Source organism: Artemia franciscana, chromosome 20, assembly GCF_032884065.1.
Source record: "Artemia franciscana chromosome 20, ASM3288406v1, whole genome shotgun sequence".
Taxonomy (NCBI): Eukaryota; Metazoa; Arthropoda; class Branchiopoda; order Anostraca; family Artemiidae; genus Artemia; species Artemia franciscana.
In genome coordinates this window covers 28,345,175-28,370,858 of record NC_088882.1, presented here as the reverse complement: position 1 = coordinate 28,370,858, position 25,684 = coordinate 28,345,175, and the positions used below count along the sequence as shown (strand labels likewise).

The following is a 25,684-nucleotide window of genomic DNA, read 5'->3' as shown; positions in this document are numbered from 1 at the left end:
CAGCATTACTACGGATACGCTTCAGTAGGCGATGACCAAACACACAATTTAAATACTTACGAAAAACAAGCTATCTATAATTTAGTTCTAATTTATGTCTAATTTCCAGCAGGATAAAACTTTCTAGAGTTTTGCTTAAAACACTAGAAACAGTAACAGGGTAATAACTACTTAAAAAATTACAGTTTTTCCTTTTTTTTAAATATTTGTCATTGCGCCAGAACCTAATGAATTAGGTACTTGACCTTTGCCAATACACATTTGAATAATAGTGTCAGATGCTCAATCAGTAGTGGGCCTGTATTTTGAATGTTGTGGGTTCTGGTACAGTCTAAACCGGAAGCTGCACGACGACTCAAAAGCCGGATTGCACACGCAACGTCAATTTTAGAAACAAGAAACATGTTACGCTTATGTAATAGAGGCCCAAGCCTAATCTTTAATAAGGCATCACTTGCAGTTTCTAAATTCGAATCACGGGAGCCAAATTTAGCTAAACAATCGCTCTTTAGAAATAACAAAACTCGCTTTACTACGACCGCTATGTTTTTGTATTTTTCCGCGTCAAGTTTGGATTTTTAAGAGCCTCAGCAGAGCAAAGGCACCCTCAGATTTCCTAACTTTAAGATCACTGACACGCTCGGTATACTCATTTTTGCCTCTCTGAAGAGCTAAAACTTAAAACCAGATATTGGCTTATTATAGTAACAACAAATGCAATCACATTTTTGAACCTCTTTTAGCTGTGCTTAAGCTTGGATATGTCTGAAACAATTAAAATGTCTGAGTATTTTATTTCCATTCACCATTTAATGCTCTATCTAAATATGGCAGACGTTCCTGGTGTAAATTAATGTCCACTTGCCGTAGAACATTAATTAATTCGGAAAAATAATTGCACATTTCGTTGCTGTTCCCCCGATTATTGCTGTTCAACGCAATGTTTTTGTCATTGTTCTGAGAATAAGCAACATAAAAGCGTTGCTTTCAGGTTAGAAGAATACAGTAACAAAGAGGATATAGTGAAAATCTAATGTAATCAGAACACATCTCGGCTATTTTCTTTCTTTTAAAACGATTTTGAAGTTTTGCCGCAATATCAGTGATAAGTTTTTGCAATACCAACATCAAGTAAGTAGATTGCAATATCAGAAATTTGATTCCAGAGCCTAATTTTTTAAAAAGCTTGATTTGCTATAGGAATCTGAACCGTGTTGGAGCCTGAAAACAAAGCTAAAGCGAATTTGTGCTCCCAGATTTTCGCACCAAAATTCCATTTCGTGTTTTCCCCAAGAATTTCCCGGATTCGGATGAATTTTCTTTAATTTCGTAAATTTTGAGTAAAAATACTGTCTTAGTTTTCTTTAATTTTAAATTAAAACAACGTGGAAGGACTTTAATGAATATCGAAATCCTTCAGAAAAAGCTGCAGGCAATAGAAAAGAGATGCAACTTCTGGAAAAAAGTAATGCAGTTTCATTATCTTAGAACAACTTAAGTATTATCTCAGTTTTTTGACATTGAAGGTGCACTTTCTAGGCTAGTTAAGAAACAATCTTAGGATCAATGAAGATGACCAACTAAATCCTATGTGTTTTTAAGAACAGACTGTAAGTTTTGGTTAACCTGGAGAATAGTGGCTCTATAGAAGAAGACATGCTAGAACAAAAATTGAGACATGTTTAGATTAGCCTACCAATTTTATTCTTGTTTTCATGGCTTTGTTTACGCTTGAAAATCCATCCCCAGCCTTTATTATATAACCCTAGGTCATATACCCTACAGAGTACTGGTGAAATTCTAATTTAGCTGTTTTTGATCTTGGAAAGGGGCTAGGTTAGGAAAATGAAACTTCTGCTGATGGGTCTACAAGCTAAAGCATGGGAATGGTAAATGCTTACTTTCATTCCAAGTGCTCTAAACTGGAAACTATGCTGTGAAGTAGCATTGTTTCCAGTTTAGGGTATTGTTTAGAAATGTACATCCTTTTCTGGTTGACTCCTCCTTCATAAGGCAAACAAAAAATGCATAAAGTGGGCTTGCTTACAGGTAATATTATCTAGGCTATAGAGCAAAGCATATTAGTCCATAAGCCATTCAGGCAGCAGGGCAAGGTCTGTATTCTATGTATTTCTTTAATAAACCTTGTTTGAGGTTTTTTTCTTAGTTTTACAATTTTTTGTTGAATAAATATAGAATACACACCTCACCCCACTGCCCACAGGGCTCATGGACTAATACACTTTACTCTATAAGTAATGTTACCTTTAATCAATCCCACTCTATGCATTTTTAGTCTTGTTGGAGAGGGATTTTAGAAAGCTAAAAAATGGATGCCCTTATCTAATAATGAAAAAGAGACAATATGCAATCATCAGAATCTTCCTATATGTAGTATTATGCACTTTAGAGCACTTGGAACAAAGCTAAACATTTACCAAAGTATGTCCCAGGAGGGTATTTTGAAGTACCTATCTCTACTCCTTCTCCCTCTATGGGGTCCTGACCTTTGATGACCTTTAAAAATCTATGTTTTATGAAAGTACAATTTTGTTGTACTTCACTTAAGCAGAAGTTAAGTAAAGTACAATAAAATGGTTTTCAACTTCACAGCTTTGCTCAATCCTAATTTGTAAGGTTTTAAAGATAGGCCTATACAAAAAATTCCTAAATTTTAGAAAAAAACATTGATATGGCTTAAAATTCTACCCAAATAGCCTATCAGGAATTGCATTTTCAGAACTAAAGCCAGAGAGACATTAAAAATAATATAATAACAATATAAATAAAATATAGTAAGTAAAATGGTAAATATAGAGCTGACAACATAATTTAGCTAGGATGAAATTGATTGCTTTATTGGTAAATTTAAAGCAGTTTAAATTAGCTAATGACCTAGGAAAAAGGTGAAGATCCCACTCAGAGTTTTTTTTTATGGTCTATCTGATAAAATAATCACTTTACTTCCAAATTAAATTTTGAGCCCTTTACAGAGATCACCTTTTTTGTACTTGCATATCATATGGTATACACTCTAGAAGTAAAGTTAGGTTAATCTTGATGAAATACACAAAAATGTCAAGTACTAAAACTATGAAAACTAAACCAAAGAATTATAGTAGAGATGCCACATAGAACACATTACATTGAATAACAAACCAAAATACCATCTCAATATAGGCTATTTAATAAAAATATACCTACAATATGGATTTCAACTGATCCTAAGCTAATTTTCTTCCAATACTGATTCGTATAAACCAGTTATTGTCTGATTTGTAGATCCAAATTCTTGAGTGTATAGCATATAATGCACAACTACCCCTTTTTCTATTGTAGATACTGACTATATACCTCTGTTAGTATCATTCTTGTTTATACTTGTTCAAGCACAGATACAAGGGGGGAGGGTGATAGCCCCTCCCAATTTTTTTTATGAATCCTTCTATATACAAGAAATAAGGTCTGACAAATTAATCATTTTCTGAAATGATGTGTGAAAACAAGAAAGGAAATAATAAATGAAAAGACAAAAATCAAATAGGTGAAAAACAAGGATTTTGTCTGCCAGTTGGCAAATATGAAGATGAAAATCAAGCAAATATTTTGACAAGGACCTCTGCCAAGTCATCCTTAGTGCCCCCCCCCCCCAAAAAAAAAAAATACTAAGAAAGAGGAAAAAGAAACAACAACAAAATCTAGCCTTCTTAAGTGAACTTTATGATAGGAGAAAAGACACTGAATCAAAAACAAAAACCAACTTGAGATGAATGAAAGAGAAGTCACCAATTAGATTGAATAAGTAGCCTTTGCCTTGCAACAGATTTTGCCTGTCTACAATTTCGGTTTTCACTGGATATGCAGACAGGCTGTCTTAAATTAGATTGGGCAAAAAATATTGATGAGTCTTTTAATATTAGGTTGTTATAAATTGGGTTTAAGGAAATATCTCCCATGTCTCTATTTATAGCCAAATTTCTGTTTTATATGTTTTTTTTTTTATCTCAATTGCCTCTTTAAAAGATTTCAGAAGGCCATTTATGGTAGATATTGAAGTTGCCTCTTCAAAAAGGACCAAATGGACAGGATTTTTGTATATATGCTGGGTCAGAGCTGAATCAAAGTTGTCATTTTTATTTCCAAATCTCAGGGACTTTTCTATTGAAATTTTGTGTTCATACAATCATTCCCCTAGTTGTTGATGGATCCCACCAATAAAAAATTTTCCACATGAAAATAGGACTCTGTAGACACCACTACCTAGTATAGGGTCTGTTTTATTCTTTCCTGAGTTGAAAAAGTGTTCATCTTTTTGTTCAGTTTTGAAAGAAACAGAGAGATTATGTTTTTTTTTAAATTTTTCCAAGTTTGTCACTGAGTTTTCAGACATATGGTAATGTAGTGAAAGTTTTTTTCTCAATTGCTAGTGTAACTGATTCAAGGTGGATGGCTCCCTATTCTCCTGTTTTACCTTTTTTAATTGTCTATCTATTATGTTTTCAATGAGATTGATTCAGTAGCCATTGCAGAATCAAATATCTTTAACATAATCTAACTCGGATTTTACATGGTTACAGGAACATATTTTAGAACCCTGTCAACTAAAGAAATTACTACCCCTCTTTTTACACAAGAAGGGTGATTTGATGAGAAATGTAGATACCAATCATTATGGGTTGGCTTTCTATATACAGAAAATTCAAGACTAGGAGTGTTTTTTATAATTAAAACATCCAGAAGGTTAGATTTCTTTTATCTCTTTCTTATTTTTTTTTTAGCACTGAGGACAACTTGGCAGAGGTCCTTGTCAAAATATTTGCTTGATTTTCATCTTCATCTTTTGCTACCAGCTGACAAAATCTTTGTTTTTCACCTATTTGATTTTTCTCTTTTCATTATTATTTTCTTTCTTGTTTTCATATGTCCTGCATAGCCAGTATGGTCTCAGAACGTATTTTTGAAATAAAAAGGGAGAAACATATCAACGTAATGAAATTATTCAAAGACAGTATGTACTATATATGCAAGACTGAAAAGTTTATGTGCTGTTAGGGAGAACCCAATGGAGTGCAAACCCAAGACATGAAGGTTGGACAGTAAAAGTGCTGTGTATAAGCATGTAAGAGTTGGTATTACTTGCTACAGTTCTCTAGAGAATAAGACAGAGATAAAGTGTATGTAATACATACATCCAAACGAAATAATTCTATTTTCATCACCAAACTTCAAAAAAATCAAGGCTCCTTCACCAACACTGTAAATGTTTGCCTCCTTGCTAGCAGCCATAAAACGTTATATAAAGTACCCTAACATTTATCTCGATTCATCTGCCAACAATCTTGTATTTGCCTTATTTGGTGGCACTGAAATAGCTTTCAGTTATGGCGAAGATACTGGCTTGTCATCTATTATAAGGATCAAGGCTGTATCTTTCTTTATGCTAAATGGCCTTGCATTCTACTTTAAAGAGATTTAAGAAGCATGTGTCACTGCATACCAATCAGGTGTTGGAAATTTTGCTTCTCAATTTCTTCAGCCAAGTCTATGTCAATAGATAATTGATTAGCCTATATTTCACAGCTCCCTTGACATGAGATCTGGTTATACTTTTTTTTTTTCACATGTGTAGCCTGTTGTAGGGCACTTTAAGGTCAACTGTTCCTTTTAGTGTACCTTAATGGGGTTCTTTGTGTGGTAATATTCTTTGGAAGATGCATTTCCTACCACTAGGGTCAGGTATACTAGCACCCTTTACCCACTTTGCCTTTTTTTTCTTGGTGTCATATTCTGAACCTGATTCACTTCTCTCTTCTAGTCCCAAAGAGAAAAATTTTGGACAAAAAATGAAACTGACTCAAGAGTTTGCTGTCCACTGCATCAAAATGCACTCTTTATCTTTGGTCAATCTTTATCTGCATCTGCTTTTCACCTTGATTTGGATATGTTTTGCAGCCCCAGTAAAACTTGTCTCTTTTTCCAGCCAGCTGACTAGACTTTTTCTTATTCCTTTATCTTTGCTTTTGAGTACCTTTGCCTACTGTACCAGTTATAACATTAGAAATAATCCTCTAATTCTCAAACATTGTCATTTAAATAATCAGTGCATTTTCAGACACTATATTTTGACAGAGGATTTTTCCATAGTTTTATGTCCTATTTCTATAAGAGCCTTTTATGTTGGTGTCCAGATGCTTAGATTATCTGATATTACAAACTTACCACACCATGACAGTATCAAAGAGCAATCAAAAACGTTACAACTCACCAAATTCAAAAGGCAACAAGTGCATAACCATCCCTTCGACTGGGGTTGCCCCTGTTTAGTCTATGGATATTGACGTTTAGTGGCAGTCTTGACCTCAACAAAGTTTCCCAATGCCTTGTGCAAGCATCAAAGTGATCCAGTTGATCTTCTGTTGCATTACATTATATCAATAGACTGAACCCAGCCTTAATTCAATTATATTAAACAAGATTGTTGGAGAATGGTGATACTCTACTTTCTCCTTTTGGGATTGCTGCCACTCCAAAATTAAGGCTCTGGATCCATGCTTGAACTGGTTTACCCATAAATCGAATTTACTTTGACAAAATGCAAGGACTGGAGCAAGATGCAGCTTCTTCTCGAACCGGATTGTGAACCTCTGGAACAACCTCAAGGAGAACACTGTTTTTGCTGAATCAGCAGATGTATTCAAACGCCGTCTGGATGCTGAGTGGAGTGACAAACCGTGGAGGTTTGACTGGGATGTGGAACCATAGCATTGGAGAATAGCTTCAAGCTATAGTGATTAAAAATTTAATTTAGCTTTGCTGTAAAAATAGCTAAAAACAAAACAGGAGTCTGATTCCAAGGTAAATTAAAAGCTTTTGATACATTTTGAGTAAATTTCATTCTGTGAATCTTCTCTTATTGCCAGTTCCTTTTGTAACTTCTTATGCTTTTTTTTGATAAACTAGTTTGGGCTTCAGGGGGGTTTTGACTAGCACCATGTTTGTAGAATTTTTTCCTCTTTTTCAATATAAGCTTCAAAAATAGTTGACGCCCTTCATATATATGCTGTTGATCAATTTAAACTTTAGACTCAGTTTTACATTCTCAAGCTCTGCATTTTCTGGCTTCCAGGGAATTTCACTGTTATTTGTATCCTAAAGTTTTGGTATTGCAATTCTTTTCTGTGTCTTGAAACTGGCGATAGCTATTACTCAAACTCTCTAATTTGCGAAGCAGGGAGGGGTATCTTCCTCTATCTTAAAACTATGTGTGTCTGATAAATCAAGTAGCCTTCTGACTACGTGTTTATTATGAGATTTAAATGTCTCAAACCTAGCGGTTAACATTCTCCTAATTTGGTTTTTCAGGAAATGTTTTTTAATTCTTTTAATTTTGGTGCCTTTCTTCTCTACTCTGATCATTGATAGATGTGATCTCCTCTCTTTTAATATTAAGCATTTTTCTAGATTGCTACTTTGGTGACATCTTTTTTTTTTATTGCTTTCACTGAATCTATTGAGATTATAAATACATATGGTAATTTTGTTTGTTTTTTGGTTTCTGATCCCGAGCTCAAGTCCCAGATTGGATTCAAGGAGTAGGAGTAAGTATAATCATAAAATATTAGCAAAATCCAAGACGGTCTACTGTGACTGCTGGGTTTATATCAAAGAAGAAGTAATAATTACGAAATGAATATTTTTGGAATCTCAACATCCATAGAACAGGAACTAAAAATTCAACAAAACTTGAAAGCTAAATTTTCGAAAGCATGGAAATGGAAGCTAAATTTTCTGCAGGGCTCTTTTGGGCTTTGGATTCAATTTGACCTCTATGTCTAAGGGCATCAGTAAAATTTATACTTCCACTGATATGAACCAGGAGGCGCTGTTGGACCAAATGAAATTCATGGAATATATGAATAAGTGCCCCAGGTGTTTCCTTTGGAGTTCAAAATAGTCCACTCTCTGTGGGGAAGGGGGCTTAATTTTTGTCCATATAATGTTTCCCAGAAGGTATCATTAGATCTAAATCAACTCTAAGCAAGTTAATTTAAGTTTAAGCAAAATTTAAGTCTGGGTAAATGCAGCCATAAGCCATTAGTGAAAACGCACTTGACCTGTTTTAACTACTATGTATTAGTTCTACCCAATTTGTTCTCAATGTTTCTTAAAAAGAATATCCAAATTCTTCATTCAATAGGTTATTAGTACTTCAGATTTTACAGATCTGCCACCATGATATAAGACCAGAAATATTGTACACAATAATAGCGTTCGAGACATAATTCGAAAGTTTTCTGTTGTTGCAAAAGGGACTATTAGAGTCTGCTGTTTTGTAGCTGTGATCATTTCATTATCTTTTCCTATGTTTTCACCTAGTTAATTGTTTTATTTTTTTTACATTTAGTTCAACCATGTTTTCTTATTTTTATAATGACATGTAAGTAAGCTACTAAATTAGGCCTATAGGTGATCAAAACATAAACTTTGTCTGTTAAGAAATCCATAAAAATTATTCAGTGTATCCGTTTTCCATTAGTACTTCTAAAACATAAGATTTATTTCTGCAGTTGTCTGTAGTTGAAACCTGAAATAGAACATAGACTTTCCTTTTGTAAGACATAGTTCCTGGTTTCGCTCCTCAACTGTTACCCATAATTCCATATAATTCCCATAATTTGGGGATGGCGCCAAAATTCAAGTAATTCTAGATTCTTTTGACTGAAAACAAACCTTACTGACTGGATTTATAGTAAAGTAAACACCTAGTAGCAAAACGAGTTTCTGCAGCTCCAGTTTTCAGTTATAGTAAACTACTTTATTGTAAAATATATAAAAAATACAACATATTAGATTCTTTGAGAACAGCTAGGAAAATTCTTGAAAGAAGTGGTGATACCTTCCGTGAGATTGTCCAAATGTTAATTTCTTTTTTATCTTACTTTTGTGTTTGTAGTTGGGAAGGCTGGGCTCAAATTATTATGTGTACTTCATTGATGGGTATTTAATTTAATTGTCTAGTGGTTTGATGTTTCATTTGGTGATAGTGATTTTTGACTTTACAGTCAAAATATACACAATTGTTATCTGTTCTATTTTTGTGGCCTTTGCTTTCTTTGTTTACATGGTGATAAGCAGTGGTTTAACTTAAACTAATTGAGGATTTTGAATAAAAACAGTCTTTATTTTGTAGATCTTGGTCTGTCTACACTAAGACTATTGATCAGTATAGGTTTTTATTACAAAATATATGGAGCTTTTTTTTTCCATTGTCTTAGAAAAATAAACCATTTAATACTTCTTTACTAGCCCATTATATTTATTTTTCATTGAGAATCAAATGAAGTGTCCACAAGTTCTGTCGTTTAAATAGTTTTAAACTATTGTTGATGATTTAATTAGCGGTACACAATATTTTGAAATAGAATATATTCTCTGCTTCAATAATCTAAATGAGGTTTAAATGTTGTTTGAATGTTTGCTGGAAGACTTGTAAAATTACTATCTCAATATGGTTTTCAAAGTATGTGGAATGTTGTCATTCTTCCAGTGAAATATTAGGGAAATACTGCGTATTTAATCCACTCAATTTGTGGTTTGACTCTCAAGATGGGGCCAATCAAAAATCAAGGCCCTCTTGAATAGGAATGGAAGAGGTAATAAGAAAACAATTGAAAGAGTGCAAGTTTCATGGGAGAACTTAGAGAGAGAAAACCTGAGCAGAGTGGGGCAATGGAACAGCATTGTTGGTTTTTTGGCCTTAGCCATCTTTGTGTTCTGATGAGTTGTTAGTTGCACTACTATTAATAAAGGTTTTTTTTTGCAGGAAAATGAAAGACTAGTCTTAAGGCAGAAATCACTACTGTGGCACCTGACAAAACTCCAAAGTGAAAGGTGTTTGTTGGTTGATAGATTAAAACTCCACAAAGACAATTATCACTCAGCAGCAAAAAACTATTATTCCTATTTGAAAGAGGAACATTTACAGGTGAGCATATTTACAGTAAATGTCAATATCGTTTTAAAATGTCATGTAGCTATGTCATGTCAATAATATTGGAGGATCTTGTTATTTCAGGTTAGGGCCAGAATTTTTGAGTTGGAATAAACCGAAATCAAGTTGCCGAAATATGTTTTTTGTTGGTTTCTGAAAAGCTGACTTTTATTTGATTTTGGATCAAGCAAAGCTACAAAGCCAGAGCTGCCACCTGGTGAAAAAAACCCATCTAGTTTTTAGTGTTTTTTGGTTGATTTAGTGACTTTATCTAGCAATCTAGTGATTTATGGGCTGATTTAGTGATTTTTTAAGGCAGCATTAAAAATCACTAGAAATGGTGATAAATCACTAGTGGTGGCAACCCTGTACAAAGCTAATAATGGCCGCAAATCAATAGTTACTACTGCAATGATAACTGTTACAAAATCCTGGAATAAAATCGCAGACAACTGTCTGTTATGACTTGTTTTTTTTTTTTTAATAGAAAAGAGGGTATCCTGAGAACACCCCCTTCCCCCTCCTCTAAATGGATGCATCTTTTTTTTATCTCACCTGTGTGTACGCATGCTCCCCACAACCAAAATAAACACAGCAACAGCTTTATTTCACAATATTTTCACATGCATCACAACCTTGCTAGAATTACTAATTTAAGATAATGAAATAATAAACGGATGCACTGCGTATAAAAAAAAAACAACCTAGAATTTGCCCCGGAGGGGTGCTATAAGTCTCAAGATATATTTGCACGGAAGGAGGGGGCCAAGTTCTGATTCGGCACAAAAGCTTACTAAATTTTTGATATAATGCTTAAACGCATAGAAAAGACGGACTTGAAGCCTGAAGACCGGCATTTTGTATAAAAGCGCAAAGTACCAACTGAGTATGAAATTGAAATAAGTTAAACTGAACTTAGTCCGCCCTCACTGCCAGGTGTTTTTGGAAAGGTACATCAGTAGCAGCTTATTTAAAGGAACCATTTAATGATTTTCAATTTGATTTGTGTATTGAATAATATATTATTATGAATAATTCTTCCTTTCAGGTAGAAGAGGGCAATCTTATCTCAAAAGGAGCCTCCAAGGAGAATGAAGAATCTTCCAGGTCAAAAAAGAAAATGTCAGGAGATAATAAGAGGAAGGACAAATGGAGAAGTAAAGATATGCCTAAGAAGCCGAATAATCCATATGTTCAGTTTTGTTTAGAACAAAGAAGTGCTATCGAGGAGGAGCATGCTGCTGGTATGAAAATGGAATTATCTATTATTATTATTATTAATTATTGCGTTTCTTCACCAATGTTCTGTGGGCTTTCTATTAGGATTCTTTCTGTCTATTTCAGTATTTGTTCTCAGAACTAATTCTATTGATTTTTTTTAATTAATTAATTTTTGGCTAATTTTTCAACCTGCTTTCAGTCATCTGATTGACTTTGAATTTGAGCTAAAATCTGTTATAAAATCCGGTAAAAATTCACTTAATAGGAAAATGAGTAAGGTCTCTAGAAAAAATCTATCAAATGGTGCTCTTTAAAATTTCAAAATCAAGATTCTAAGCCAATGCATTCCTTTTTATTTCTAAACTTTAATGTCTAAGTGTTAATAAAATCTCTGTAATAAAACAGTCTACTTGAATATTTGTGGAATAGCCCTTTTAATATTATGAATTCCTGTAAAACTTCTTCGGACTTCTTACTGCAAATTGATAGAATAAAACATTGGTAAAAAATACTGTTTATATTTTGTTTTGCCATTACTTGCACCTTTTTATTTACCTACCTCTAACTTATTTTCTTGTCGTTGACCTTTATCTTGTTTTGTTTTCTAGTCTGATTTGTCATCTCAAAATATAAAAATTATTAATTTTTTTATGGCTCGTATTCTATTAAACATTTGTAGTAGTTTGTGTACAAACGACAGTAGTTAGTCGTTTTTGCATTAACTTGTTTCTAGTTCCACAATTCCCAACGTGAGGCCTACGTTGAAAAAAAAATTTGAAAAAAAATAATGTGGATGACGTCACATTCATATGCATGTAAAGACCGAAAAATGCATTACAGTATTGTGTAAAAGGAATTATATTTGGATAATATTTATCATTTGTTCAAAAGATGCCTAGAGGACGACCCGAAAGAAGAAACTAAGCTAATAGCTTCTTTCAGGTGAATATACAAAAATTTTTGAAAAACAAAATTTCAATATCATGAGGGGGGGGGGGCATCAGGATTTTAGAAATGTTTAGGTGGGGCATAGCACAAAATCTGTTGAGAAAAACTGGTCTAGATCATATAAGTATACGAAAAAGTCCCAAAAAAGAGAAAGACGATAAGCCAGTGAAAAACAGAGGAAAAGTTATAAAAATATTTTGGTCCTCCGCTCAAGTTCTCAGTGCAGAATTAGAAATAAAATATACAGATAAAAGTCTACAGGGTAATAAACCAAACCTCAAAACAAAAACTGAAACTAAATAAGGACCCTTTCGAAGCAACGATTAAAGGGTAACTGAATAAAAAATACAATAGTGAATGGCACTTCAAACTTTCATTTTATGTAAAGCTTTTTTAAAGGCTAATCACTTAATAGGCATGGTATTATCAAAGATCCTATTTGGTTGCGAAAGATGATTTTGTAGATGGATATAAAAAAGATCAGAATTAATAAGTTCATTATAAATGGGACTTCAAAAAGTCTCTCTGGTGTCTCTATTGGATATAAAAGAAGATACAATTTTGGTCAGTTTCGATGCCATTTGTATGTATACTTCTTGTAATATTAAAAGACTTACAGACTTATGATAGTTTGATAGTATGAATAGGTAGATAGATAGTATAGTAGATAGTATAGTAGATAGTATGAATAGATATGAATAGTTTGATAGCATGATAGTTTATAGACCTATGATATTAAAAGACTTATATGTTAAAAGACTGATATAAACTGACCGAATTTGGTCAGTTTCAATGCTATTTCTATGTATACTTCTTGTGATATTAAAACGTGAACTCGGTCTTCAGAGAAAACTAGAAGATAATATTGACAAAATGAACTACATACCATTTGACATCGGAAATATTATGCGTCAAGCCCACGTTCGCATTATTTCTTCCTTATAGTCAGAGCGCCAGATTCTGTATCGTGCACCCACCCATGGCGGAAGGTACAAAAATGCTGAGGACGGATCCTAGGGTAGTCGACCATGCTGAAAACGAATATCGTAGGGCGCATGTTCGCCGCTGGGGCGTTTCTGAGATATAGGCCAAAAACGCCAAATTTAGCCTATAACTAAGAGTGCCGATTCAGGATTTTTTTGCAACTTATTGGGTTGAGGAATCTGGCGTAATGTTATATCAATCGAAAGAAGAGATCTAGATCTACAAGAATATGATTTTTAAATTGAAAAAAAGCACTATTTTTCCTCTATTTACTGCAGTTTCAAAATAAGTGCTGTAAAATTCAACAAATATCTCAAAGAAAGGCTAAAAACTCGAAATTTCTTCAAGGTAACAAATTTTTTTTTCATATTCGAAAAGAAAGTGCATTCAGTTCCGTACAATTTGAGCTAAAAACATATAAACTATTTTTATTTTTAAAAGGTCTGCGATTTTTTTTTGTAGTGTCACTGAAATGATCACTAGCCGTATCGTGAAAAGGGACATAATATTTTTTTTTCTTCAAAGGGTAGGAATAGTTCAAACTCCTAACTGTTTACAATTTTTAACTTTTACTTAAAAATAAAAATAGGTAAAAAAAAAAAATTTGACTAAGAAAAGTTTTTTTTTTTTTTTAAGAATGGACGAATATGTTTTCTAGTGTACTAAGGCGTCTGCAATTACCTTTTTGGGACCTGATTTACCAGTAATACGACTGAGCTATTTACTACATAAAAGAATTCTGCTTCACAGATGGATTCAGTCGGCGCATTGGAGTTGTCTTACTCGGCCTGCCCGTAAAATTGGGTAATAGTAACTGATTAGGGACCTGTTGTAATTAAAAGTAAAAGGTATCAAATAAAATTTTCACAAATATTCCTCATTTTCTTCTTCCGAGAATTCAGGTGGGGCAAGGTCAGACTCCCTGCATGCCCTCCTCGTTCCGCGGCAGGAGCATAAGCTGCATCATCCTTTCATTTTTGAGCAGCTACAGTCTGTCGTGCATCTTCCACTTTTGCATCTGCAGTAAGATTCCAGGCTTGATGCTTCTTTACAGTTTGAGACGACCGCATCTACTCCCCCTTCAGCCATCTTCCATCCAAGGAGAAGTGGATCTGGAATGCTCGGCCAAGCCTGTACTGACGACAAGATTATCCATGTAGCGAATATGGTTCTTCATATGCATGGCTCGAAGGTATCGTTAGAAGGTGGAAGTCTTTTCACATCTTGTTTCTGGCACCGAATGTAAGCCCTTACACTGGCCAGTGAATTGAATCCGGCCTGTTTACCGTATTGTTTACAATGACCAGGAATTTTGATAGGTCGTAAAATTCTCTAAACGCGTCGACTGAAAGCTTCCCTTCTGCATCCTTGATCTGATCCGTCATAGACACCATTTTTGAGGCAAAAGTTGGAGACACGCGGTGTTTAAGAAAGAAGCTTTCCCGACGCCGAAGAAAAAGTTCGTTGTGTCACAACCTGGCAGACAGTGCACGAACGGTAACATAATCTGCTCCTCTTTGGACAAGTCGACTCCATCCGCCGGCTCGTGCACTGGGATAATGTAAGTCGGGAACTTCAAGAAAAGTTCGCTCAGTCCTTCAGCTTGAAGCTCTTCAAAAAAATGAAAACAGGCTACTGCCACGCCTGTATCGTTGGCATGCACAACGATGCTACGATGCTACAAGCGTAACGGCTAGCGTACTTGACATGTGTCATAAGGCGTTGGTCAGCCTCTTCGTGGCTGGAGGATAAGCATTCCTCGTAGTAACAGTGTTCTGGTAAAGTTGGACAGCAGCCACGCTTGACCAGAGACACTTTGAATCTCTCCTTGAACCCACCTGAGAGAAAAAGGTTGAGTGCGTTCGGAAGCTGATCACTCATCTGCTCCCAGGTTTTATACAAAATTTCGAGGAGCCGGCTTTTAGACGCTGAGCTTGCAAGTACGGCATCCCATTCTTCAGTTGTGGTAAGAGCAGATATCTGAAGGTTTTTCCCTTTCCCTCGTCGGAGTCTGCATGCTGATTTCAAGGAGATCAACCCTCCGGTGTCCGTGAGCTTCCCAAACAGCCCGTTGTATCGATGTGCGACAATTTGGACTTCAGGAATACCCACTGGAAGATAATTCAGCAATGATAGAAGCAATCTTTCCGCGAAGGATTTGACTGTTTCAAACCTGGCAGGCCGATATGACCTTATCTTGGACATTAGGTCGATGATGTGTACTGTAGCTGATGTTGTTTCTTTGGATTTCAAAGTGGCCGGCCAAGCTGAAAGTCCTCCTTTTTTTCTTAGCCAGTTTATCAGCACAGCTTTGTTCCCCGCCCTCATTTTTCAGCCAGAGGATGTCTTGGTTGATTGTTGCGGAAGATGTTCAAAAGTGGATGGAGGGAAAGGAAGAATCTCTTTTGTGAGGATCTTTGCCGTAGGAAACGGCTTTCTCCTTTTCTTCGCCGTAGCTCAACTGAGCAGTAATGATTCTCTTCAAGGCTGTTACTTCAGAGCTCAGGAGATCGGTTTTAGGGACACCATTCACTTTCTGAGTTTTTCTCTCGGAAGGGAAAGTTCGGAGTACATCCTTTTTCACATCGTCATTCCTGTTGCACAGAAAGTCCTCAACCACCTCTTTTCCTTTTGTGGCTACGCAAGTAATATCAGAAACAATCTTCTCATCCTCATCAAGTTCTGACGTCACAATATCCACTAGGCCGAAGTCCACTCTGCTGAACGGATTGCCACATGTAGTGAAAATATCTCGAACTCTATCTCGTGAAAGTTGTAATCGCGTCGTCGTGGACTGATAGTCTTCGTGATATTTCAATGTCTCTGTGGATACGTCGACTACTTGCAGGAAACCATTGCCGATGGCAGCGGAAATCGGTAAGGTAAGAATCCAAGCTTCACTCTGTCTCTCATCCATTTGTTCTCCTATTATTCCGGCCGTCGTCTTTGCATCCTTGTTCACTGTACATTCTAGTATCTGATCGGAACAGGTGGCCGTAAACCTGGTGTGCTTTCTCTTCACTGCGAAGTATCTTTTCATGAGCCTTCTGTGTACATCAGGAAAGGTTTGTGGTAAACTTTGCATATCATATAGGTACTATATGAGACATCTTATATACTGAGGATGGTCAGCCACCACCAAGTATGGCAACATCCGAGCAGTTGCTGTCAAATGAGACTCCCAGTACCAGTATTGTTCAGCATGATTGAATTGCATCGCTATTTCAAGTATTTCCAAGAACTACCGCCAGAAAGCAAACGTGGGTGACGCATTTCGACGGGTTTAGAAGGCATTCGTTATGGGAGCCAAAGTGATTAAGGTATCGTTTGCCTTCTGAAGTGCAATTATCGCGTTAGCGTTTGCCAATGAAGTCCTGAATAACTCAATGGCACTACCCAGCTGGTCCAGACGGGATAAGTCTTCTTGTGCTTCGGAGTAATACTCTTCCAAGGACTCCTAGTAGAGGGCTAGCAAGACCTCGCACAGTATGCAGTAGGCATTGATATCTTGGTAGTAGTATTTCCCTTGAAATACCTTTTCGCATGTACCAGGTAGCAGCAGCTTTGTCTGCACTATAAACTCTTTGAGTCCGGAGCTGTCCATTATCTTACCTGCCTTGAGTTAGTTGAGCAGGAGGTGGAAGCCTCCCATCCGTGGGATTACGTTTTTGAAGTCATCCGGGTGTTTACTTTTCACTTCCTGTGCTAGCTGATAAATGAAGAGATCTTGCTTGACCACCGTATCGTCACATCCGACAGCTTTACTTATCGCCGTGAACGTTCGCAGAGATTTTTCGACTGTTGCATGGTTGTTTGGTGCTTCATGAAGGACAAGCAAGATATTAGATTAAATATTGGTAAATCAATTTCAAATTACAGATGTTCCATTTGACAAACATTTTCACTAGAACTGGAAGTTCCAATACTAAATCTGATTGATCAATGTAACATGCCTTTTTATCAGTCCTTTTAAATCTAAATTAGTCAGTATCACCTAGTTTTTTGTGATATTTAATTTTGTAAATTACTTTCATTGAGTCTCTTACTTCTGCAAAATAAAATTTACACTAATTTTTCCAGCCAACTTTACAACACCAAAAGTGCTTTTAAAAATTCTATTTCTTTAAAAATTGTTTATTTGATCTTCCAAATTTGTGTCATATTCTTCATGATCATCCATCAGCAAATCAGTATTTGCGTCAGAATCACATGTTGAATCAACCTGCAGCAACTTTTTTTTTATCTTGGCCTACCTGACTTGCTTTTGTTTTTCATCTTCTGCTTATCAATTTCTTCTGCATAGCTTATCAATCAACTTCCCGCTAGGTAGCAGGTCACTAAACAAAATCCATATTATCGGGTACACTCGCTAAAAAAGTTGCAGACCCCTCAGATATAATAATTCAAAGTTTTTTCTTAGCTCAATGTGTTCGGAATTAAACGGGCTTTCTTTTTCAATATAAAAAAATACTTTATCTTGAAAAAATTTTGAGTTTTTAGCTTTTCTGTTAGAAATTTGCTGACAAAAATCTGACTTTCTTTAAAACAGCAGTAAAAAGTGTACTATTTTTTTACAAACAAAAATCATATTCGTGTAGCCCCAAGTCTCTTCTTTCTATTGATTTAAGAGTACGCTGGATTTGACCAATCTTATCTGTAAAAAAAAAAAAAAAATAGAATCATCGTACCCCATTATAGGCCAAATTTGGTGTTTTTGGCCTATATCTCAGAAACGCCCCAACGGCGAACATGCGCCCTACGATATTCGTTTTCAGCATGGTCGACTACCATGGGATCCACCCTTAACATTTTTGTACCTTCCGGCATGGGTACCAATCGAAATAAGCGAGATACAGAATCTGGCGCTCTGACTATTATATTTCCGATACAATAAGATTTCATAAATAAGATGTTTCAATAAATTCCACAAGAAACAAGGATTTCGATTGATAATGATAATGATGAATGATTTCATAATGCACAATCAAGAAGAATGCCAAAGGATTGCAATGAAGTGATAATAACATTATTTTACAGTGAAGAAAGATGTGAAAGGGTTTGAAGATGTGAAAGGGTTTGAAAGATGATAAGAATTTTGAAAATTCTTATGTGTTTTTTGTTCCCGACTCTGTTGAGTTTTCTCTCTGTCGGGAATTTAGTATGCTGTGCAAATATGGTATTAATAATAAAACCTTGTAGGGTAGTAATGAAGTGATAAAGAAGTTCATAACTTTGCAGTGAAGAAGGATTTCAAGAATAGTGAGTAAGTATTTAAATAAATTTATAATGAAGAATGATTTTGAAGGATAATCATATAGTGATAAAGGATTTGGGAGGATAGTGATAAAGAATTGTATGGTTTTATCATCAACAAGGGTTTTGGAGGATCGTGAGAAAGTAATACTGAATTCGGCAATCTTATCATGAAAAAGAATTTAAAAAAAACTGATAAAGGATTTCAAAATTTTATAATAAAGAAGGATTTCGAAGAATAATCATATAGTAATAAAGGAATTCAAAATTTAAAAATGAAGAAGGATTTCAAAGGTTGTGATAAATGATAAAATATTTAATGAGTAGCTTCATCCAGAGCTAAAAACCTTTGTTGTCAGAAAAGACGAAATCTATTCCTAAAGGCTCATAATGAGAAAAAGTGAGTGTTAGTCTCACAATTCCCCACAGAGGGAAAACTCAACAGAGTCGGGAACAAAAAACACATGAGAATTTTCAAAATTCTTCTCATCTTTCACATCTTTCAAATTCTATCACATCTTTCTTCACTGTAAAATTATGTTTTGTCACTTCACTGTTATCCTTTGGCATTCTTCTTGATTTTGCATTATGAAATCTTTCATTACTATCATTATCCTTCGAAATCCTTGTTTCTTCTGGAATTTATTGAAACTTCTTCTTTCTTCTTATTTATGGAATCTTACTGTATTGGAAATGTAAGGAAGAAACATTGCAAAGGTGGACTTGACGCATAATATTTTCGATGTCAAATGGTATGTAGTCGATTGCCCCACCTAGACAGTGAATGTCAAACCTTCTGCGTATGCTTCGTATCTCTTAGGTTGCAGATGTGCTATGAAACGTTCTAAAAAATCATTCTCCTTTTTTAGGGAATGTATCAGAACAAGATGATTCAAAAGATAAACCTTCACTAATGAAGATTTTAGCTGGCAGGTGGAAACAACTTCCAGAAGAGGAAAAGAAGGTACTTTGATTATCTGCTGCTGACAGGGGGGAGGCTTAGATTAAGTTCCATTATCTGACTGATAGGCTGACAATTTTTACGTGCAAATTATACTTAGTAAAGTCGACGTTTATTTTCAATACCTTTTGCGTTGCGTGTAGATTTTCTGTTTTGATTGACGTTATAATTGTGAGAATCGAATGTCTAATGACACTTCTTATTTAGATTCTCGAATCAACAATTTTAGATAAATTGATGTGATATTTTATCCCAAAACTTTTATTTCATATATTCCATTCAAACTACATTATTCCATGGGAGTGGATCCCTGGCCCTTCATGGCCTTACTTCTACTCCCCCCCAAAAATATTAATATTTCATTCAAAAACTTATGTGAGCTGGCCTCTTACCCTCTTCTCCCCCCAAGAAACTGATTAATGATATTCAATTCCGAAATTTTAGGGAGCTGACCCCTGACCCTCCATGGCTCGATCCCGCTAAAAAAAATTGTAACGATATCAGTCGACAATCTGCTTGCAAGCAGTATTAAAGGCCTTTTATATCGAACAAATTTTTGATCGGCAGTGTTAAACTTGACCAACAAGTTTGGCAGACAACGATTTTAATTTTTGGTTTACGAAACCTTTTTTGGTCCCTAGAACTTGTTTGTTGATCCGCAATGTAGCGCCAAATTGTTGATCCATAATTTCTACGGAAAAGGCTTTAAACTTTTTGTCAAAACGAGCGCAAAAATTTTAAATCAGCCGGTATGACAAAAGACATAAAAAAATTCAATCCTGTGGGTAATAAAAAATTGTAAATGTAAACTACAACCTTTACTACTTAAGAAAATAATTTTGGAACTACCTTATACAAAAGCTAAAAAATATATTTGGAAAATTTGCCAAGATTCTGGCTAAATTCTTGATGAAGGTTTGTGTGAACTTCGGAAACCCAATTTTTAACTTGTCTATCCCTTTAGCTATGGGGGTTACTAGATAATTTCCTTCTAATGGAATCATACGAGTTTTAGAATGCTATTTTCACTGTCATTTGGGTTAGTCAACACATGTCAATAAGTCTGAGTATATAGTTACTAATAAAAAAAAAAAAAAATTAAATCTTGGCCAACAACATTTCAACATCTTGGCCAAGTATGATTTTCACAAGGTTAGAGAAAGCCTGATTATAGATGGGAATTAGGATTGCAGGAACGTGCGTAGTAGCAATGCTGCCCACGGGAATGTACAAAGAATTCTTTTCTGGTGAGGGTGGGGGAATTGTTAGACAGAATAAAAACAGGCAATATATAGGGTACATGTAAAAATCTTAAGACTGTTGGGGGGCTGAGCTGCTAAGCATCCTTTATCCCTGTATACTTGGCTGTTTCCCCTCATATTATTCAGTACTAATTAAAGCCAGATTAACATTCTGTAAAATCTTCTTTTGAGGTTTTAAAATTTTTGACGTTATCGCCCTTGGAGAAGTGAAACGAAGCCAAAACTTTTTTTTAAATTCAAACGAAACATAAAAAGTAAGGAATGAATGGAAATTCAGGAATGAAAAAGTTGGAATTGGGTTTTCTTAGCAAAATGGGTTTCCTGTAACAAGGCCTGGACTTACCAATAGGGTATAGTAAATGCCAGAGGGTGTAGTAAATGATCACTGAGTAATTTTTTCTGAACAAAACTGGACATTGTTTGATTTGTCGTCGAAGCGCATGGTGCACTCCGCCGCCGCGCTGCCTAATCACCGAAAAGTGACTTCAAAATAACACAGGAATTCTGTGGCCACTTATAAACTGTCGGATGTCTCCCAAGAATAGCAGCTGAAACTTCGGTATCACCTCTCCTTTTCATTACTTTTGGCTGATCAGTTGCATTCTGTTCAGTGCTTCTACTATCCCCCGAATTTTTGGGTATTTCCCCGAAAATCTCGCAAAAATGGGGTGGCAAAAACGCTTCGGCCTAGAAGTCTCAAAGCTCTAAGTCCGACCCTGCCTGTATCTTATCTAGGGAAAGCATTTATTTTTAAGCGTCAGGGTTGATACAAGTTCATATTTTTTCTAAGAAAATAGGCAGTTTTAAGTAAAAATACAACTAAATTCTAGTTTTTTTAACTTTTTTCTCCCTGTTTTGCCATTATCTACTCCAAATTCTTTTTTGCTGGGAATGTAGCGCCCCCTGCTTGCAAATACTGCACAACTGCATACTGATGCCTTTTTCATTAAAGGTTGGATTTCCGATTTTTCCTAATTTTAATTATGTAACTTATTTATGTATGATTGTTCATTTTTATTATTTATATATCAGATCTCACTTTCTCTGTCATGGGTACTTAAAGTTATTTTAAGTTTTCTAGAATTAGTATAATGATCTGGGAAATTATCATAACGTAGTTTCTCATGGTGAACTTAATCAAGACAGCTCACGGAAGACTTTATTTTTTCAAAAGAAACTCAATAACAGCAACATCACCTTATAAAAACAAGAATGATTTGAATTTTAGTTAGTGTGATTAAGTTATTGTAGGAAAAGACTATTGTTGCCGGTATTAATCGACAACAAGATACTAATTTGCTTACGGAAATATTATTTTTATGTTCATGGGAATTGAAAGCCGGGCAGTATTAATCCTAATGAATACTGCCCCTTATGATTACGCTAAAATATAATTCCAGTGTAGTTTTTACATCACGTCATATTTTTATTAAAAGTTTATAATCTCTGGTCTTGTTTATACCAATCAGCAGTTTTAACTGTTTTTATGTTCAGCACCGTCAAATTCAGCACCGTGTTCAACGGTTCAGCACCGTCAAAGTTCAACGCTCAAAGTTCAGCACCGTCAAATTTCTTGCAGCCACACGTAGCTTTTTAAATATCGAAATAACCGTCATCATCCATGAGGGTTGTAAAAAAAAAAAAAAAAAAAAAAAAAAAGAAAAAAAAAAAAAAAAAAAAAAAAAGGAGTTGCAGAACATTAGTGGTTCGAAGACGGTTTGAATATTCTTATCTCAACAATTGATTCTCTGTGAATCTACATTATGTTGATTGCAATGCTGCATAATCTTTGTTTAATCCTTTTTTTTTTGTCTTTTTAGGTATACACTGAGCGCTATAAAATTGACAAGGAGAGATATGCTGTAGAGAAAACTCAATATTCAGCTAATAAAACCACTATTCAGTCGAGTGCGTCTGTATTTTAAAGACAAATTTCATATGAAGTGGATTGTGATCTGATCGAGATACTAGAATCTGCCTGAATAAAAAGTGATATGCTAAAGAAACATCTACACTTTTGGAAAGTAATAAAAGTGTATTTTGACTATATATGGTAGCAGTATTTACTATCTGGAACCATACTAAGTCATGTTGAATCATTCGCATTGGACTCAACGCCATCAATCAAAGATGTATCTTTATCAATATTGAAAAATCGAAATATTTACAAAAAGGGATACAAGCAGTGTTCTCTTCAGTATTAGGCCCTCCCAAAGAAAATGTGCCTCTTGTGCGGCTTATCTTAAGACACCTGAAATGATATCTCACAAAATGAATTAATATGAACTGTATTTAAGAAGGACAAATAGCCTCTTATTAAACTGTGGTTTTAGAATTTGGACGATTTCTCTTGGATTTAACTTGCAAAATAATAAAATAAAAATAGATAATAAATACCAGATGTGGAAAAATTATATTGAAATTAATATTCTAAACCAAAGAATTCACTAACCATGAGCTGAAAAAAAAGGAAAGAGAACCAAATACTAATAAAAGGGTGCAAGAGGTTGCATGTTGTTTGGATGAACCAGAGAATTCACTAACCATGAGCTGAAAAAAGAGGAGAGAGAACCAAATACAAATAGAAGGGTGCATGTTGTTTGGATGAACCAAAGAATTCACTAACCGTGAGATGAAAAAAGAGGAAAGAGAAACAAAAACTAATAAAAGCGTACAAGAGGAAATATTGCTGCGTCTCTGTCTATATTTATCATGTTAATTACTTTGTGTATATATATATATATATATATATATATATATATATATATATATATATATATATATATATATATATATATATATATATATATATACTAATTATGATTTCTTTTTGAAATACAAATTCATAGGTTATTTTACATTCTTTGACGTAATTTTTTAAATTTGTGGAGAAAGAGGAATCACAAATAAAACTATACATATAGCCATCATACAGTCAGTTTTGTTTGATTTTCATAATTGAGGCTTTTTTTCTTCGTGAAAATTTAGAAGCTGAAGCGACTACGAATTAGCGGTGCTAGTTCAAAGCTCAACGTCTCAACGTATTCTATCTAAGAGTTATTTTGTTGAAGTTTGGATAATGTTGTTTTATTTATAAAAAAGGTTATCGCACCATCTGTTTAGTTCATCTACAGGCACTGTTTGAGTGTTGTGCTGGGTGTATCCCCTTCAAGTATTACGGTCGTAGTAAAATGCTCGGCTTTCACCATTATCCGTCACCAAAGAGTTATAAATACGCTTAATAAGTATATCTGTAGGTCTTTTATTTCATTTACCCACGACATCTAATTTTGAAATTTACGCTACATATATTACTCTTGAAGTCAGTAACATTCGTTAGTCTTAAGGTGCATTATCAGTACCGTATTATTGTCTTAGAAAAAAAAAAAACAAAAAAAAAGGGGAGGCAACCCGCTGCAAAAATTGGAGGTACTCACCGGTATTTAGTTACATTTAAATTGTTGAGAATACGTGAATGAAAGTCCCGACGCTTCCCTTGTTTCTTAATATCTGTATAGCCACTGTTAACAAGCAGCATTCATTTAGCGCTTGACGCGTACACTTGGATTAGGAATCCTTCGATAAACATTAACCTGCACTATAAATAGTGACTTTTACTTGCTAATAGACTGACTGCATAATGGATGCGTCAGTAGCGAAAGCATGACTGGCTACAAAATTCATTGCTATAAAAAAAAATCCTGTGCAATAAATCCATTAATCCGAATTAGTAATGTGGTAATAAGTAAAGTAACTTTAAAGTAAAAGAATATTGAGAAAGGGCTCATTCTAACGGAATTTAAAAATTCTAGTGGCCTTTTTAAGTGACCAAAAAGATTGGAGGGCAACTGGGCTCCCTTCCACGCTTATATTTGCCCCAAAACCAGATCAATATTTTGACATAACCGTTTTGTTCAGAATAATTGCAAGATCAAATAATCGTGTCTTTAGGTGTAAAATGACCCCCACAGTCCGTGGGGAGAGGTCTGTAAGTTATGAAATTCGTCCATTGTTCAAGTATAGTATTTGTTATTGGGGAGTATACCGACATTTTTCTTTTGGGGGGGGGTGCAGAATTACTATACGAAATTGTTTTTATACAAAATTTTTATGTTGAGATGTTCCAGAGAAATTTTCTTGGGGCTTTTTCCGCGTGTTTTCATAGGGAGGGTGGACCATCAGCGAGGATGGAACTGTCTGGTGGGAATTTAACAGGGGAAAGGGGACTTCAAGTCAGATAAATTTCCACGGATAAGTTTTCCCTAAGGGGGAGGGATATGCTTCATAGAGGGTGAACCAGATTTACCGGTATTATTTGGAAAACGAACATAAATTATTCCAAATATAAAGGGTTGCTACCTCTTCATTACATTCCTATTTACTCTTAAGTTTGACTGTTTACTAAACTGAAACGAGACCGTTTAATTGGAATATAAGGCTTTTTTTGAAAGTGCTAACAGCTTCAGCATAAAGAGCAAGGTATTGAGAAAAGGACAACCCTTCATATACGGAGTAAATCTGCCAAGATTAATATGCTAAAAAAAAAAAAAAAATTTCAAGCGCGGTGAGCCAAATTCAAACCTGCATTAGTTGAAAAACGTTCAGAAATTAAATTAAAAAAACAAAAATCAGTTTTTTTTATTTTACTGAAAGTAAGAAGCGATATTAAAAATTAAAACGAGCAGAAACTATTACGTATATGAAACGGACTGTCCCCTCCTCAACGCCTCGCTCTTTACGCTAAAGTTTGACTCTTTGCCACAATTCTACTTTTTAAAACAATGAAAACTTTACCGTAAAGAGCGAGGCGTTGAGGAGGGGCCAGTTCCTTTCATATATTGAATAATTTCTATTCGTTTTATGTTTTAATGTCGCTACTTACTTTCAGTTAAAAAAAACTTGTTTTTATTTATTTAATCTAATATAAAGTTTGTCCTGAACCCATTAATTGCGACAGTTTGAATCTACCCCATCTGCTTTTCCCCAATAATCAGGGTATATATGAACTACTTCTGGCACAAACTTCTACCAAAATTAGCATATAGAGGTCTGCTTATGTAAAAA

General features: G+C 34.9%; 1 protein-coding gene across 1 annotated transcript; it reads left to right on the top strand.

Annotated features, from left to right (window-relative positions):
* The first annotated feature begins 1,365 nt into the window (after positions 1-1,365).
* Positions 1,366-22,626, top strand: LOC136040080 (uncharacterized). The gene is made up of 5 exons (XM_065724155.1): positions 1,366-1,465; positions 9,824-9,985; positions 11,040-11,235; positions 19,267-19,361; positions 22,441-22,626. Exons 1-5 carry the CDS (start codon positions 1,400-1,402, stop codon positions 22,543-22,545), a joined length of 624 nt encoding a protein of 207 aa, XP_065580227.1. The 5' UTR covers positions 1,366-1,399; the 3' UTR covers positions 22,546-22,626.
* The last annotated feature ends 3,058 nt before the right edge of the window (positions 22,627-25,684 follow it).